This window comes from Geospiza fortis, unplaced genomic scaffold (genome assembly GCF_000277835.1).
Source record: "Geospiza fortis unplaced genomic scaffold, GeoFor_1.0 scaffold282, whole genome shotgun sequence".
NCBI classification, from domain to species: domain Eukaryota; kingdom Metazoa; phylum Chordata; class Aves; order Passeriformes; family Thraupidae; genus Geospiza; species Geospiza fortis.
The window spans coordinates 1,827,635-1,846,030 of NW_005054424.1; the positions used below are offsets into that span (position 1 = coordinate 1,827,635).

The following is an 18,396-nucleotide window of genomic DNA, read 5'->3' on the forward strand; positions in this document are numbered from 1 at the left end:
AAGGAGAAACCCTTCATCTGTTACCAGTTTAAGTCAATACTTCTAGAAATTAGTACCTTTAAAGTATCACAGTAGTTGAGGGAGGAAAACATCCTTTTAGTTATTAAATTCATCTTTACTTTCAGAAGAAGAGAAATTTCTATTCATGAGCTATATAGGTTTGCATAGGTAATCTTGTATTTTACTGATACTGCAATTGACTGTAGAGAAACAGACATCTACAAAGACAGCTGTGATCCCCATGTAACAAAGATATGTAAGGCAAAACCCACACAGAACAAGTGACTTTCATCATACAAGTATATATGTATATATCATACAATATACAAGTATTTTTTCACTATAATTATCAGGAACACATATTAGAAGCAAACCCCTAATAATGAGCTATTTCTCTTTGACTGGTGCTCCAAATGCTTTACCACTTTGATACAGCTGGCTGACAGACTGGGGACCTGGGAATAGGAAGCCTGATCACTTGCCAAATATCCCACAACCGAGTGACATGACCAAGCACTGTTTCTGAACAGTTAAAGATCTGTTTTCAATCTGTCAAATGCCAATGAGAAACACCTGGAGACCTTTTTTTTTCCCCAGGCATTCTAGGACCTTTAAAAGGTTGTTTTTTTGTTTTTTTTTTTTTTTTTTTAAGAACAGCAGTAGTTAAGAAAACTGCTCTCCCACCAGGCTAGAAAATGCCACTCTATCAAATAGACAACTCATCATTAACAACTGGTTTAAGACATATTAATGGGCTAGTTTTGACTGAAAGTACATACAGCAATAAGCTACATCAGACTACAAAAGTGATGAAAGAGCCAAATCATTCCCAGTTCACACCAGAGAAAAATGACACTTCTGATGCTGGTCAGTGATTCAGTTATTTTTCCCAGCCTAAAATTTTTGTATAGGCAGAACTTAACCCAAGCAAGAGCATCCAGACTAAGCAATAAATAAATATAATGCAGAAATAGTTCCCTTCCTGTGATAAAAGGACACTGCTACACTGCTTCAGTGAGCCATGATGTGATGAGCATCTTCTGTGCCTAATGGTGTATGAAAAGGCAGAACGGGAAGAAGAAAACATCTTGCAGAAAAAACAGCTAATTCCATTTAATCCCATGTACTAACAGAATTCTTAACTGAAGTAGTTCCTCATCCACCTGAAAGGAGAACTAAGGCATGGAGAAGGACTGGTCAAAGAGAGTCCCAGCCACACACCCATGCATGAAGTTTCACTGGGATTGACAAAAGCACAGCTTGAATCAGGCTGAATCAGTGTTGAATCACAACTACATGGTTTTTAGTTAAAGCACCCACCTGCTCATTATGAAAAAATAATAAAAACTATAAGTCAAACCTACAGCAAAATCAAGGTTCTGAATGGACATGTCTAATACTCTCAGAAATACCTTCATTTTTATGTGTAATCTGCAAGATATATAATGTAGATAAACAATGTTGAAAGCAAATTTTCCTGGTTCGCTTTTCAGCTGCCAGTCTGAGAGGTTTTTGTACAGAGAATTTTAGCAAAGACTGGACATGCACAGAAAGGCCAAGAGAAAAAGCTCCTGCTGGAAAATATCAGTGATACAAAACTTGTGATGGCCCAAACTCCAAGAGGAGCATTTCCCAGCTGGACACCAGCTATGGCACAGAAAGCCAATACTGGATATCAGAAACCTGTACAATTAGAACTTCCCTTCTTGTGCTGTGTCTGGCCTTTCTAGTTCATGTTCCTTGAAGCTTGAAACTACTGGCAAGTCAAATCCCTTTTGTGTCCTGTCTGAAGCTCCTGGTAAGTCTTAATAAAGACAACTCCATTCCCTCCCACCCCAAATGCTCCCCACTCAAGAGCCAAACCTCTGCCCAAAAGGCCTATTCCAAGTGGTCTAACTTCTCAACAGAGGGATGTGACTTCTCAAAATATTAAACTCTACAACTCTGCAAGCTTGCCCTCCAAGTTAAGAAACTGCATTTTCATATAAAATCTGACTTTCTCTTTGCAAAGCACTTTAGTGGTGTCACAGCTATCTTTATCAGGAAACTGAGCTCCAAGACACTCTGTAACACCAAGATCTCTGTAACACAGACACAAATTCTGCACTGTAACATTTACCATGGCAGAGAAACTCTCCTTTGAGACTTAACAAGAGTGACAAGCAACAAAGCTCTGCTTTCTGGGTGGCCAGGAGCAAGCTGCACTCTTCTTCAACATACAATTTAAAAGTCTCCTGAGGAAAAGGAGAAACCTTTTCTGCAGTCTACAATAGAAAATACTGCACTTTATATCCATGTTATCCATAGCAAAGTCAGATTCAATTTAGGTAAGTATCTCTTCCCCCTTTCACACATTTCATGAGAAGCCCATAAAATGTATTATCTGTGTCTGGTTTGGCTGTCACCTTAATTCTCACTTTCTAAGTGTGCCCACACATGTCCCTTTATTTCCTTTTCCCAGTAACTGAATATGTCCTAAAGAGCAGAGCACACCTCCTGACCCCAGTGCAAGAAATCAGAGACTTTGTCTCTACAGGGACCATCTTCACTGGAGGTCTGGGAGGACACAGCTTATTATTAATTTTCAAATCTTCCTGCCATGGGCAGGGACATCTTTCACTAGACCAGGTTGCTCAAAGCCTCATTCAATCTGGCCTTCAGCACTTCTAGGATGGGGGATCCAAGCTTCTCTGAGGCACCCTGTTCCAGTTCCTCACCAGGCTCACAGGAAAAAATTTCTTCCTAATACCCAATATAAATCAACCCTTCTTCAGTGTGAAGTCATTGCCCTTGTCCTGTCACTCCATGCCCTTGTAAAAAGTCCCTCTTCAGGTCTCTTGCAGCCCCTTTAGGAAGGTTCTGTAAGGTCTCCTTGGAGCCTTCTCTTCTCCAGGCAGAACTGCCCCAACTTTCTCAGCCTGTCTTCAGAGGGGAGGTGCTCCTGTCCCCTTGCCAACTTTGTGGCCTCCTCTGGACACCTTTCAACAGTTTCATACAATCAAGTAATTAATGTCCACTTGTGAAACATTTCCAGAGTGAAATCTTGCAGGTCATGGCAGGCAGAGTCCTTCTTCAACAGCACTGACATTAATGCTGCTTCAGAGCTCATTTTGCCATGGAACCTGGGCACTCAGAATGGCTCCTGCAGCTCCCCCAGCCCACTCCTAGGTGGGCTCTATCCATGCCTCCTTCAAACTCTGGCATACAAATGAACATCAAACTCATTCTCCTGTTTCTTAAAAAGTTATAGGACCATACAGGGTAAGAGTTTCTTTGTCAAGGGTTGGGGAAAGGGCTTCATGAACTTCCCACACAAATGCCACATTCTTGTGTTTGCAATTCCTGACATATTTAGATGAAAGGCGCTAAAGAGCTTTCAAGTCAAATATTTTTAATTAAACTTGAACACATACATGCAAGTAGAAACAAGTACAAACATTAAGCAAATTTGGTTGATAAGGTTACATTATCAAACAACAATCATCTCAATCAGTATTTTTTTCCATATTTAGAACTCCATATCAATCTCACACTTCCAAGTTGCTTGAAATTCGACCGAAGTTGTCTATCTTCCATTTCCATCTTGTTTTTGCAATCCAAGGACATTTTTTGGTGACAGGCTTTTCAAACAGAAGAACTTGCCAGCTCTTTTTCCAAGCTTTTCATATGAAGCATTTCAGGTTTTCAGGAATTAGGATCACTTACAAGATACTGCTTGTAATTCAACAGGGAACACCAAGATTTTCATGTATTTTTATCTATGTATTTATGAAAAAACGCTCATTGTGCAGCCTTCCACAGAGACAAAGATTGGTGTGTTCTTGGTGCAGCATAAGAACCAGCATTTTCAGGCCTTTGGGACAGACACACAGCTCTCTGAGCATGGCAGGACATTTTCTGGCTAAGAGAGAAATCATCCAACAACAACATAAGACGACAATAACACAGAGATTTTACGACATTGTAATTTACCACAGAACCTCCAACTAAAAAGAAAACACGTTCAGCACATATTTAATATATCTTTAGATATCTAAAGTTATAGATGGTACAAACCTGATCTTCCAGGACGAAACAACTCTGAATATATTGACTGAAGGAATTCAATTACATTTAGTACTAGGACTCTTAACAGACAGATTGATGACAGAGAGCCCACAGAGCACCACAAACAGCCAAGGTGTTAAAAAACATGATTCATCAAGAAAGAATGAAAGATATTAGAGCTCAGAAACAGTTAAGATATCCTTAAAAGGAGAGAGAAATTCTTCCCCATCTCTCTTCAGGTATAATACAAATAGTCAGAAATTCAAAATTATAGCATGAAAAAGTAATCTGGTCACTAAGAAAATTCTTCTAAATATACACATTTGATACTAGAATAGATGACCTGGGAAATCTGCAATAATGAGATCTCAGAAAAACACTGGACAAATCTGTCAGGAATACTACAGAGTTCATCCCCTCCTTTCAAGACAAATTAGTTCAACAGTCTTTTCACCCTTATTTTCTATAATTTTATGATTAATTTTCAAGTGATTTATTGGGGTGTTTCTTTCCTACACTCTCATTGACTTTATACTTACAAGTAACTTTAGGATTCACTTCAGGCTCCTCAGCAAGCCCAGCAAGTCTCAGATGCTTTATTAGTAAAATTTACAAGTATGAATGCTCAGTGAATACACTGAGCTCTTGTATCTGAAAAGGACAGCTCTGAGGAAATGCCACAAAAACAAAGCACACTGGATTCATTGAAAAGTATCTGGGCCTCCTTGGAAAAAAATAAAACCAATAACAAAACCAAAAACAAAGCAACAATAAAAAACCAAAATCCCCAAAACCCACTCCCCTTCCCCTCCCCAAAAACCCAATCCAAAACCAAACCAGCAACAAAAAATTCCCAAATCCATGTGCTAAACACTGCCTAATTTTCCAGGAACATAACATTTAAAGGAGTAATTAAAATGGAAAACTATTCACTTTACTGCCATTCCTGTGTAAATTATGTGTACATTAGAAAGGGATGGGCAAAGTATTGGGGGGGAGGTGAAGGGTGGGATTTATTTAAAAAATGAAAAAGCATCAACAGACAAAATCATTACTGACAGTACCTAATGTGTCACCTTGATACACAGACTTAGTCTGACATACTGAAAATGCTGAATCATTTTCTACTTTCATTTTCCTGAAGAACATGAAAACGTTAATTAAGGCATCTTATGTATCAGGAAAGCTGAACAAGTTAAAATATTCTTGGAATTTACATTGTCATTCTTAAAATTTCAAAAGTAAAATCTTCTCACAAAAGAATATTGTGAAAACAGATGAAAGACCATTTTTGTTCTTTAAGGACCCAAGGGATATTTCTACCTGCAGGTCAGAGATCTTCAGTAGCACTGCTGTGCCCAGCAACACAAACAGACAAAAGCTCAGCCTGGTAAAGACACTGCCCTCAGGAAAAGAAGCCATTCTCTTCTGACAGTGTTTGTACTCCACAGTTCTCACCAACACCCCACACTGCTTAAATGCAGCTCTTGTAGTTCTCACAAACAACATCAGCAGCAGCACCAAACCACTGAATCCTGGTTCTACAGATGATCCTACTGAATTAATAATAGTCCTTGTTACTAGGTTCTAGTTTAGGCCAGTTTGGTCTAGAGAGAGAGAGTGAGTTAGAACAGCTCTGGGCTGGAGCAGCTCCTTCAGCTGAGAGCTCCCCAGTGGTGCTGCACAACAGGAGAGACTTGCCAGGTCTCCACTTGAACCCAGGAAGCTCCAAAAGGGAACCTGCATTCTGTCTGATCATGAGCCATCTCACTTGCACAAATGTATTCAAAACAGCTCTGCACAAAAGAGCCCAGGAAAGGAGAAGAGTACAAGGAATTAGATAGAGAGCAAGGTCAGGGATGCTAACTGCAGGATAGAGCCAGTGCATACAGATAAGAGAGAGATACCAGCAACCCTTTGGCCAAAGGCAAGGACTAAGAGGAAGCACTATTACATGCTAAGGAGAATGGCTAGGGAAAATGAAATGTTGCTTTTGCTTTATATTTAGTGCTCAGGCAAAAGTTGTGAAAACAAATTAGCATGTGGCAGGACTAAAGCAGTGGAAACCAAGTATGATCTCCAATTGTGGTAGTATTTGGAGCCCACGCACCTTTTAACTCTTCTTTTAAATCCTGTCAAAAATGGACTAGATGATTGACTGTCCTGCTGCTCAATTTATATTTCTTTCCTTGTGTGGTCCAAGAAATAAAGTCACAGATTCAGTTTGTCACTAACTGATTAAAAATTAATCAATTATATTGATCAGTGTTAACAGCCAATTGCAATGCTTGCTTTCATTCTCCCACAGCTGGAAGGAAACTTAAATCCATGGCAACATGAAAACAGTGACAAAGGCTACATGTAAAGAACCTGCTCCACCTTGCTGAAACCTCAGTATCTGAAAGTTAAGGAGGACAGAGTAAATCTGCTTCTGTACACAATTAAAGAGGAGTTACACATGCATTTAATTAAGCTAATTGTTCTTGCTTACCATGACACTTATCTGAAACAAATCATTAATGGCCTTCTGAAATGGAGCATGTGATAAAACCAATTTCACTGTGAATGCTGCTGTGGGCACTGATAACTATTTGTTAGGAGGAGCTGTATACAGTTGTGACTGGCATTGTTTTGTTTCATCACATAATAAAAGAAGTTGTGCATGACTGCTTTACTCAATTATGCATGAATCACAAACCTGTCATACCTCTTGCAGGCCACTGGGATTCCTGCAGACATACTTATATATAAATATTTTTAGCTCAACAGAATTAATTTCTTTCAGTTTTCTGTACTCTTCTGCACTTAAGTTACCATGTCTGAGGAATTAGAACTGACAACAACCTGACATGCAGGATGTCTGTGTAGTCAATAATGCCCTGTATGTTAATACTTGGAAAGACCATACAGTCATTATGCAATTCACAACTCTGAGTGCAATTAAGTTTTATGAACTGTAGAAAAACATTAATAAAAAGTAGTTAAGACTGGCTTTTCAACTTCCTCCCCATTTCTACAGAGTAAAGCCTAGCCTCCAAGGCCTTGTTCAGTCCCTGATACACACGGTTTTGTTTTACCTATAAAATTCTCCAAATAATTTAAAAGCATTCTTCCAGAAAAACACCTCCAATGTGCTGCTACATCAAATCATTCTTTCCTCCTCAGCATAAACCCAAGGACAGACTTCAAACACTGACAACATGATCTCCATGTCCCCTCATCTTAGTTTCCTTAGAGCCCTAACAAATTAACTTGTCTTTTCATTAAGACAGAAGAAATTTGATCGAGAGAATTTCTCACCAAAATACAAGATTTTAAATATGCACACTGTCCTCAACACCATCATTGTGAGTCCTCCACACCAGTGCTCAAGGGACACACAGCAGATAAAAGACCCCTCATCAAGAGATAAGGAAATCTCATTTAGATGCAGAAGTGAAATGGTAACGTTTTAAACCCAGCCTGTAACAGAAAACAACCCCCTCCAACACACTGCTTAAATTAGTTTCATAACATGCTTCCTAAAAAAATAAAAACCATCTTCCACTGAGTAGAAACCATACTAAGACCAACAACTGCACACAACTAAATCAGGTGGCCTCACTTACCAAACAAGCAGGTCCTTTTTAATAAAACCTTTGTAAATAATTAATAATTAATTCACCTAAATTCTTTTCTCTGAGCAATTATCAGACCTATCAACCTTAAGCGAAAGGAGCTCAACTGAGCAGCCTTTCAGATTTTAGCCTCCAAGTTACATCTTAAAACAAAGGAGTATTTCACTATGATTTCATTGGTAACTGCCTGGCAGTAAAGCATTAAAGGAAACACTAATTGTTGATTAACTGCTAATAAATTATAGTTCTGCAAATATAATATATAAACTATTAGGTATGCTAAACCTGTTACCTCCCTCACCAGCTCAGGCCCATCTTTTATTTCGGGATTCCACAGAGTCAACCACACAGAAACAAACCACGAGGAGACACAGAGATGAGATGAGCCTTGTACACTTACCCCTCCTGACAACTTAATCACCCTGACTTTGCTGCCTCCATGGGGCCCATCACTAGCACTGTTTGTCCGCTGCATCACTGTCCTTTTCACCCCCGGCTTCTGCTCCTGGGGCCGGCCAGGGACAGAGGCCACGCGCGCCACCTGCGCCGTGGGCAGCGCCGCCGCCGTGGCCGCTTTGCTCGGTAACCCTTTCTGGGCTGCCTGAGGCTGACTCGCAGGGATCGTTCTAGTTTGCCTCAGCTGCTTCACCGGCTTCATCTGCTGTCCTTGGTACGGGCCGTCCCCTGCGCCCTGGGGGAAGTCTGTGGGTTTGGGGTGGATGTTTGCCACTACTGCGTCTTGTTTTCTAACCAGGAGTCTGCTTTTCACGTTGTGCCGGGTCTGCAGGCCGGAGTGGGGGATGTAGGGGCTGCCGTTGGTGGGGAACTCAGAGGAGTCCTCCTCGTGCTGCATGTAGGGCTGCTGGGAGCAAGGCTGCTGCTGCTGCTGCTGCTGCTGGGCAAGTCTCTCCAGCAACTCTCTCTTCCTGGCCCCAGCCTGCTGCTGCCGTCTCAGCTCCTTCTGCTTCAGGATCTCCTCTCTCAGGCGCTTCTGCTCTTCTATCTTCAAACGGTACAACCGAGTTTCTTCATCCTCGTCTGGGTACTATAAAGGAAAAACCAAATGAATTTACAGAATTCTAAACAGACGCCCAGCTCGGTCAAAACAACATGAAATTGTTTCAGATGTAGAGCTTTTTACATTGTCCCTGATACACTCCACTAATAGCCTTGCTTTGGTATCTGCTGCTAGGGTTTATTTGCTATTCATTACAGACAAACAGCTCAAATCTGGTTTAGGACTTAGATATACTATTTCCTAGACAGAAAAGCTTTAATACCACTTGAGAAATCTGATCAGAATACTAAAAAAAAAATAATAATAAAAAAGTTTGACAAATTGGAATTAATTTAAAAGTTTCCAAAACCAATTAAACTATTAATATAATTCAAGATATCAAAATATGTTTCAAATAGAAGGTAACAATACAGAGGCAACCCACTGTCACACAGGTTTTATCTTGCTCTTTTCTGACAAAGTAACAAAAGGTAGGGTGGTAAATGACCTGAAAGGCCCTGATTAGAACTATTGATTTTTCTCACAGAATTTTAAGCTGATCTCAAACTCATTTGTCACACAATAATTGGTTATAATGAACAGCACAAGTCAATCTCTCTGACCTTGAACTCATGCACTCTCTTCAGAATCAAAATGTTGCCAAATGCAGTGTTGGAATATTAATGGTATATAGAGAATGCCTTTAATATTCCAGCCCTGGGCCTCTCTGAAAGTACTACACACCATCAAATAACCTTCCTAAAGATTCTTCAACTCTGGCAGAAGGGGTTCTTATGAAAAGCTGTATAAAAATGGACAAGAGGCAAGGAAATGCAGATTCTCATCACCCCGGAAAAGAAATCAAATGGCTCTTGCAATAAAATCACATATATTTTTCAAAATTAGGAAGAATACTTTTTTATTTTATTATTTCTCTCTTTTTAACCATTTGAAATATTAAGTTAGACTTATGGAGAATGCTTATAAATGGTAATGAGCACAACATTCGACTCAAGATGTATTAATCTTTCCTAACAACAACCTCTCCAAGTAATGATACTTTGCATGCTGGTAAATTAATGCATAGAAAGTGCTAGAATATTTCTCAAAAACTGCCATTTTTTGAACATATGTGACCCAAATGTGTGAATTGAAGGTTTGGGGTTTTTTAAGAGCTTTTAATCCTATTGCACCTAGAATCCTTCCCAACCCAAGAAAAAACCCAGCAGAACAAATTCAGCCATAATGTTGGTTCATGGATGTGAGAGCCCAGCAGAGTCAGGTTTGCACTCACAGTACCCAGATGCACAAATCCTGAATGTTTGTTTCCTTCAGCTGTAGCTGCTTCTTCCCTGAGCAAGTATTGACAGTATCTCAGTCACTAAAACCAGCTCATTGTGTCAAAAAGCATCTAATTAGTAGTCTAATTAGAAGTCAAAAGAGTGGCTAAATAAGACTAACCAAATTGCATTTTTGAAATCTGTATTTATTTTTTAAGTATAGGTTGTAGTTCAGGGACGAGATCTAACAGAATTCTTTGCATGAGAATGCTACATCTACCCCAAAGTCCTTATCTTTATCTATACTTTGTAGAACATGATGGTGGTGATTAATAATCACTGTGACAACTGAATTAAGATCTGTGTTGATAGATGGTACAGAAACATACTTCTAGAGGAAGAAACCCAGATATTTCGTCTTGTATTGACTACTGGAGATGCTGGATTGTAGCAAAAAAATAGAATATTACCCTTATGAAATACAGGGAAAGATTAAGACCCTTAAGAATAGTTTGCAAAGGATGAGAAAACATGTAAGCTTCAGCTGAAGATGTGCTGTTATGCAGATCCTAATGCAATTAATAAAATTTTCAGTCATTTTCAGAGACACTCAATATCACAATTACTACAATTGTTCAGAGGGAAAACTTTTTTCACTTAACTTATTGAATTAGTTTATCCACCTGCTTTGGTTTAGATTGTAATATTTTACAATTTATCTAAACAAGCCTGATGGATGCCATGAGCCAATACCAAGTTTACTTTTGGAGGTAGTCCTGTAATTTTTTTTCCCTTATGTTCAACTGGAACATTGCAGCATGAGTCTTCAGGAGACCACTTCTATCAGTGCCCTTTATTATGAGGGATTTGCCTGCTCATTTTATCACGTCACAAGTTCTGAAGGCCTTGGGAGATCACGATGTGGCACGCTCAGAACACAAACTCAAAGGTTGCACATAGCACAGAGATGTGTGCTTTGCAGCACACTCAAATGAGTCCCGCCAACACACAAGGAATGAAAACCCCAAGGGACTCTGACTAATACATCCCTGCAAGAGCCCTTGGACAGATACACTGATTCCAACTATGCCAGAATTAAACACAGAAAGATGACTGACACAAACTAGACATAAACTCTATTACCAACACACATGCAGTTCAAAGAATGCTTAGTAGAATATTCAGGCAATTTGATCTCAAATAAAATCTGAAACTTTCCTTTGTGGAACTAGACTAAGGAAATTAGTAATGATCCTAGGAAGTCAATCCCTTCTTACAAGTTAAAATCAAGCATCAAGAGCCCTGAGGTTATATGACAACTGCAGATCAGTCTGTTAGTAGGCTAGAGGTAGACCTAAATCCTTCAAAAGCAAGGTACTACTACTACTGTTAAATTCTAAACAAAAACTCCCTAGAGCTGGAGGAAGACCCTGTGATGATTAACAAAGTATCTCCATTAGAAGTCAGATTCAACTCAATTTAGTTGTACAATGACCCAACAATGACTCAGATTGAGGAGGACAGCAAACTCCTTATCAGGATGAAAACAGGGGCACTTAAATCCCCTTCTCCTCAGCTCTAAGAGCACCTTATATACACCACGCTGGAGAGTGGGGGTATATATGTGATGTATAGTACATATAAATGACCTGGAGTGTGTAATAAGGACATTCAGCATATGGAACAGGCAAGAGAGGGTCAGGTTGAACACAGGACACAATGCCCATTGCTAATGACTTCCATCCCATTAGTTTAGTAAGCCCAGTATAGATTTCTCCAACAAGCAAAGCACTGCCAAGGAAAAAATCAAAAAGGCAAGGCAAGCAAGCATTCTGCCTATAGAATCAACTGGGAGAAAGTACACATCCTTCAAAGTTCAAACCACTGTAATTTTCACATCCTGTGTCTGGAAACAATATTATCTGTAGGTAAAAAAGAAGAAAAACATGGAGCAGCCTCTTCCCTAGACAAATTATTAAGCTTCACATGTTTTGGGTAGAAAACTCCCCAACATGAAGAAACGGCACACTGCACATGTATATGGCTCCTCCTTTTACAGGAGGCTGCAGAGTACAAAAGGCCAGACAGCCACTTGGTTTTGTGGGGGTGGCTTTTTTCTACCAGGTTTTGAGTTTGTTTTCTTTTCTTTTTTTCCTTTTTTTAAGTGGAAATTCTCATCCATCTTTGAAGAGCTTTAACACAATGCATTTCACTGAGGTTTGAAGGAAGACTGAGCCTTAGCTGCAGGTTTTTCTTCTCCTTTCAGATCGAAGGCAGTTTTGATGGGAAGTACCAAAAGAAAACATTACAGGCTGTTCTCCTGAATCTAGCTGAAGAGCCCCAGCAAGAGAGAGAAGCAGCAGTCCCACATCCTTCGTCTGGGGATCCTAGAATGGCACTGTTGACTTACAAAAAGACAGCAAGGACACATTCTAAATCAAGGGATTAAACTTTCTACTGAAATTTAAGTCCCAGTACCACTAGCTTGCTTTTCGTGTAGTAAATTAAAAAGAAATAAACCCATATCTTTTCAGAAGTCTGCAGGATTAATTGCCAATTAATATAACTAAATGCTGAGTCATAAGAACCAGACGCTGTTATTGTTCTGGTTGGCTCCCAAGGAACAAAAAAGGAATCATGCAACCAGGATCACTTGTGTCTCAGTAAAATGGGTTCAAGAACAGAACATTCAAAATGGTTTGATCTGTGGCATAAACACAAACCTATCCAGGAGGCCTGTCTTTATTTTTTTAAATTGTAACATTAAGAACATAAGCTAGAATAATTTGTCTAAAAATTCATACCAATTATTTGCAAAAGGCACAGTCAGATCCAAATTGCATCATTTGGTTGCTTGTGTTCAAACCCACAAAATACCTGAATTAAAGGGTACCTACATATACACACTGTACACTGCACATTGCTGATAACATCAGCTCCTGAACCTGAGGAAGGTATGAGACACCCTACAAAGCAGAGGTGCTTGAACAAAAACAGGAAGAGAGTGAAGAACGAGGTTACAAGTTACTCCAAGAAGCACACTGCCCCCTCTTGCTAATTTCCAACTAGAAAACAAAAACTGTGATACGACTCTTACAAGCACAAGACAGGAGGCACCATTACAAAAATCTGGAAGTTACTTAAACTGGAGAAAATTCTACAATTTTCAAGTAGTTCATAACCAAAGAGATGAAAATATTTAGATACATTTGATCTAGTAATTTAGTGCAGCAACTCTTTTCCATATTGCAAGCCTTGTTAGAAAAGACAGCAATGTAAAATCCAACAAAATTAACCATTCACTGGATTTGGAAGAATGGAATACAAAGGTTTTCTTTCAGTACATCAAGGATATTATCCCCAGTGTAAGTACTAGCATCAATACAGTGATGACTACACAGTGCTCTACTAATTTCCCTCCTACTCTGAGCTGCAGTATCCATTTCACCTAAAGACACATCACCTTTCTCCATTCTCCTTCTTCTTTAAACTCAAAAATGCTTAATACTGCCTCAATTCCTCTAATCCTAAAATGACTTCAACAGGAGCAGAATTAGGCCCACATCATCCAGACTTTTCTATTTCAATGACAAAATGATGTTTCAGACTAAGGACATACAATTTAAATCCTGGGGAGTAAAAGCTATTCTGAACAGGCATTTAAGGTCAGTATTTTGTAGCCTCACAGGAACAGGAACACGAGCATTCCGTTAATATACAGTTTTTAATCTCCTATTCATTCACATTGCAAACCTTTCAAATATCTATATTTAGGGTGAGCAAAACCTCTAACAGCCAATATTGCTATTTTTTGGTGCTTCCTGAATGATAGGCCACTCATAAATACAGCCATTGACTCTTTAGGAAGAAAGATGCAAAGAAAAGTCTTAATTTTCCAGTTGAAGACACTTGCAAAATAACCTGCCCAATTCAGTTATGTGCCATACACCTAGAAAAGGTGACAGAACTTAACTCTTTCTCATCATCATCAAAAGCAATAGAACAGGATGAAGTCAATTAATTACAAGAAAAACACAAAAAAGACTGCAAAACATTACAATCTGCCTAAGGAGAGATATGTAATAACCTACACTATAAAAACAGTGAAGGAAATCATTAAATGCTTGTAAATGAACACTTTTTAGTGCAGCATTCCCATCTGTAAGAGTGACAATAAGCAGCAGCAGTGACCAAGACCACTGCAGTGGCACAGCAGAAATGGGACAAAGCTACTGCACTGTTTGCAGCACCAGGCTCTGTTCCAGGTGTGCTCTGGAAGGACAAAGCTCTGTGAGCACACAGCCACACTCTCCTAATGCCTGCCAAATATAACTACAAGGGCTTTACTAGGAGACTTCATTGGTTCCAAGACAACCCTGGGTTTTTTTTCCTGCTTTGCAAAAACTTGCATAAAACAGGTATCAGAATTTTATCAATGACATCTTTGACAGAGAAATAAAAAGAAAGTTGTATTTGTAATACACCAAGAATTCACACAGGTAAGATTAGTTGGTTTGATAACCAACTAGAGTATGTTTAAAATGTAAAATGGAGACAACAAGATGACTGCTTTGGGGTTGTTTGTTCGTTTAGTTCTCTATTTAATTAAAAGAAATTCTAAAAATTCTTATCTTTTTCTAAATACTGCCAGAGATATTTTGGAACTAATGTCTTAATTTTCCTATGACTACACTACAGAATAACTTCAAGATGTTTTAGATGGGGAGGCCTGTGGCTGATTTTTCAAGACTTACCTTACTAATGGCCTGAAAGACAAGGCTTCTCTATGAAGCACTGCATTTTGCATTTTCTGTGACTGAAATTATTCCAAGAGACTGAATTGAGGGGGAAAAGATTACTTAAATATTTTTTCAAAAAAGGTGAAAATTAAAAGCTAAAAAAGGACTTTTTTTTTCATTTCCATTGAAAAGCAAGTTTGCAAGGAGGTCAAACACTGACAGCTTTGGGTTTCTTTTGTGCCTGATTTATGCAAATTAGTTATGACCATCCCTAATTCAAGAACAAGATGAAAAGCTAATCATGAGCAGCTTAAAAGGAAGACAGCATTATCACAATTAAAGCTTTCAATGGCTGTTGAAGAAAACCTGTTCCTTGAGACAAGATTCATGGTTAGCTGTAACTATGAAGATTTACAGTTCCTCACAGAATAGCCTGACAAAGCACACAGGGCACATTTAGCCATCATGCTCAGGATATAAAGAGCACCATCAGTCCAATCCTACCCACTCTCTCAAAGCAACAGAGCTCATGAAGAGTCTTCTCTAGCTTCCAGGAGATGTGCTCAGGGAAATGGTCATCTGTTCACATGACACGATCCAGTGGAGCTGAAAACACTGGCACCTGATTTTTTCAACTGCAGAACACCAGCAGAGCAAACAGCATCACTTTCTCCAAAATGGAAAACTTAAAAGCATCTCCTCTTTTCCCTCACATGAAAAGGTTTCATAAAAAAGAGATTTTCTTTTTCAAGAGCAAGAGGAAGGCGCTCCATGGACAGCACAGCTATGATCTCTTGCATGAATGCTCAAGGTCTAGTAAAGACTGAACAGCCTAAAGGAAAACAGCATGAGGAAGACAGCTCTCCAAATAGCCTTCATTTTTTGCCTTTGAGACATACAGCATCATACAAAACGACAGAGAAGAGGCTTTCAGACTTAGAAGAATATAATCACCTGAAAATAAATTGTAATTCCCAAAGATAAAAATGGGCAAAATGAGTATTTCAGAGACTTGTATCAATGATCACCTTTACTCAAATTCTGCCTTTTCCTAGTAGAAATGACAATTCCTCCCACAAAACAAATTCACCACAGCCTTGCCAACCTTCCTGACCCTCTATGTCAACGGAGACTATTTCTGCTGTTACAATAAAAAAGAAAAGTGCAATTCAGAAGGGAGGCCTCTAGTGGCACCTAAAATATGTGGTGGATAATACATTAAGTGTGCTTTCAATTCATAAATCAGACTAGAAAAGTCTTTTAAAGGTGGGAGCTTTGTGGTGGGAGCTTTGTTTCTTGTTGTTTGGTTTGTGATCTTTTGTGCAGGAGCATTGGGGGGTAGGACGGCGGGGACAGACGGAGATGAGAGATCTCTGCAGCCAGGTTGTGGAATTTGGGGTTTATTGTAAAGGGCCTGGGTGCAGGGCCCTGCTGGGAGCTGCCAGCCACAGCTCAGAGCAGGCCTGAGAGAAGAGAGGGGTAAAGAGGATGAGAGAGAGAGAGAAGGAGAGAGAGTGGGAGTAAAATAGGATAAGAGTGCAAGAGAGTGAGGTTCTCTTTACAATACAATAAATCTTCTGTGTTGAGTATTTTAATTCTCACTAACCAATCTAGTACAATATACAAATCCTACAGCATTTACATACAGCCTATAAGAATCATTACATTACTATAATGTGTTACATTTTAAACTCTAAAAACTCCTCTTTGGACCACTTCTGCTAAGCTAGTAGGGTCTGCTCTGACCCTTGGAGCTGTCTGCAAGCAGAGGGTATTGTTTCATCAAAAGGGGATTCCCTTCAGCCAGCCACACCATTGTTTTCCAGTTGTTCAGTAACTGAGGTATCTCAAAGCTTGCTTTCATGTCAATCTCACTTATAGTTTCTATATTCTCAAAATCTATTGCCAGGCAACCATATTTATAAAGCTTTCCTGTTTCATCTTCCCCAACACTTTTGTTTAAGCAAAACAAAAAATCCCTTACCTCTGGTTCACATTTTCCTTCTGACTTTGCCTGGCCCACTGGGGTGATGGGTTTAGCTTTCATCTCAGGCCTTCCCTGGGAGTTGGAAGCAGCAGTGGCAGGCTTGGTGGCAGGCAGGGTGCTGGGGATGGGTTTGACCTGGGCAGCAGGGGTGGAGCTGCGGCGGGTGCTGCCCATGTCCAAGGCGTGGGCCGGGGCGATGGGCAGCTCGCGCAGGTTGCTGTTCCTGGGAGCCGCCGGCTGCAGCTGCTGACTGGAACGCTTGGCAATATTCTGGGATGGGGTACTCTGGAAAGAACAAAGGAAAAGAACTGCTGATTTCCACCACAAACCAAGCTGAAGTGATTCTGATTTCACATTTTCCTGATTTAGCTCCATTTGGGAAAATAAGCTTTGTGAAGAGGCACAGTATCATAAATATCAGAAAAGAAATACAGCAATGAGAACATTTTAATAACCTTTTTTTATAATTAAAAGCAAAACTTAATCTCACTTGTTTAACACCATTCTCAGAAACTGGATTCACTGTGTGATTTCCTTTCCTAATCAGAGCAATTATGCTAAACTATAGTTATATTGTCTTGAGCACTGCTCCAGGCTGTTGTCCTACCCAACCTACCAAGCAGCAGAATATGCTGCATTGAAGGAAACTCACAAGACAGGAGAGGCATTATCTGAACCAGAAAACTGATCAGCAGTGGTACAGAGAGGCCTTCAATTTAAAAGAGTGTCACAAAACTGGGCTCCCACACAAGCACAGACTGCCAGCAGTTGTAAAGCCTTATAAAGCAAACCTCTTCTTCACCACCCCTTCATTGCTAGTTCTTGGGCATCTGCAACATCTCCTATTGCACCCAAATCAAAAAGAACACTGAAGACCAGAGGAGAAAAGAAAGATACACATGGTATTTTTCAGTGTATATTATAAAACAATCAAGGCAGAAAACAAGCAACAAATGGTAAAAGTAGAGGAGAGAGTAGGAAGGGACTAAATAGAACTGAAAACCCACATTGGTGGGTTTTGAAACCTGTGCTTACATGCCTGCTACTCATGCAGGACACTGTTGTATGTGGTACTTACATGCCTTGGCTTCATTGGACCCTGTCGTGGCTGACACTGCATCCTGTTGTTATTTGGCTGCTGCTGTGTGGCCTGCATGTGAGGCCTGAACTGCGGCTGGTTCATGGGCATCAAGGGCTGTGGAGGCCCTTGGAGATGGTGATGCTGCTGCTGCTGCTGGTGATGGTGCTGCTGTTGCTGCTGGTGATGCTGCTGATGAGGCTGTGGTTGTGGCTGAGGTTGTAATGGAGGATGCATGGGACCCTTCACATGAAAAAAAAATATTTTAGTTTCAAGGTAATAAACTCTGGAAAAGCACCTCCAGCCTCCTGAGTCCTGAGATCTTTCTCTTCAGTGTAGCTGAAGTACTCTTTTTCAGGAGTGCAAAATGCTAGGTCTCTGATGTGGTCAGAAAACCCATTGTAATGAATAAAAGTGAATACGTATCTCCATTCCTGACTGGTCTACCTTGACCAAGGTGCAGAACTATGAGCAACCATGAAGCAGGTTACACTAGGAAACAGGAAAGAACAGACCAAACAGAGAGGTGTAAGGTCTACTCTTAAAACCTGTGTAAGGCAACGGTGAAGTAAAAAGAAAAATACGAATTCAAGGGTTGCTGTCCTCTACCCCGTTTTCTAATGAGGTTTACCCTGGCCCCCTGCACATCCC

General features: G+C 39.9%; 1 protein-coding gene and 1 long non-coding RNA gene across 2 annotated transcripts in view; both read right to left on the bottom strand.

Annotated features, from left to right (window-relative positions):
* RBM33 (RNA binding motif protein 33) overlaps positions 1-18,396 on the bottom strand; it is a 112,458-nt gene that overhangs the window by 25,131 nt on the left and 68,931 nt on the right. Inside the window, exons 14-16 of the mRNA XM_031061729.1 lie at positions 17,746-18,031; positions 16,665-16,952; positions 8,065-8,709 (exon numbers count right to left, since the gene is read on the bottom strand). Coding sequence (XP_030917589.1) covers positions 8,065-8,709; positions 16,665-16,952; positions 17,746-18,031 — 1,219 coding nt within the window. The remainder of the gene's footprint in view (positions 1-8,064; positions 8,710-16,664; positions 16,953-17,745; positions 18,032-18,396) is intronic.
* On the bottom strand, positions 3,375-4,861 carry LOC115948535. Its single transcript, XR_004082353.1, has 2 exons — positions 4,587-4,861; positions 3,375-3,901 (listed from the first exon to the last, which is right to left on the bottom strand). It is a non-coding gene; the product is annotated as an uncharacterized LOC115948535 (long non-coding RNA).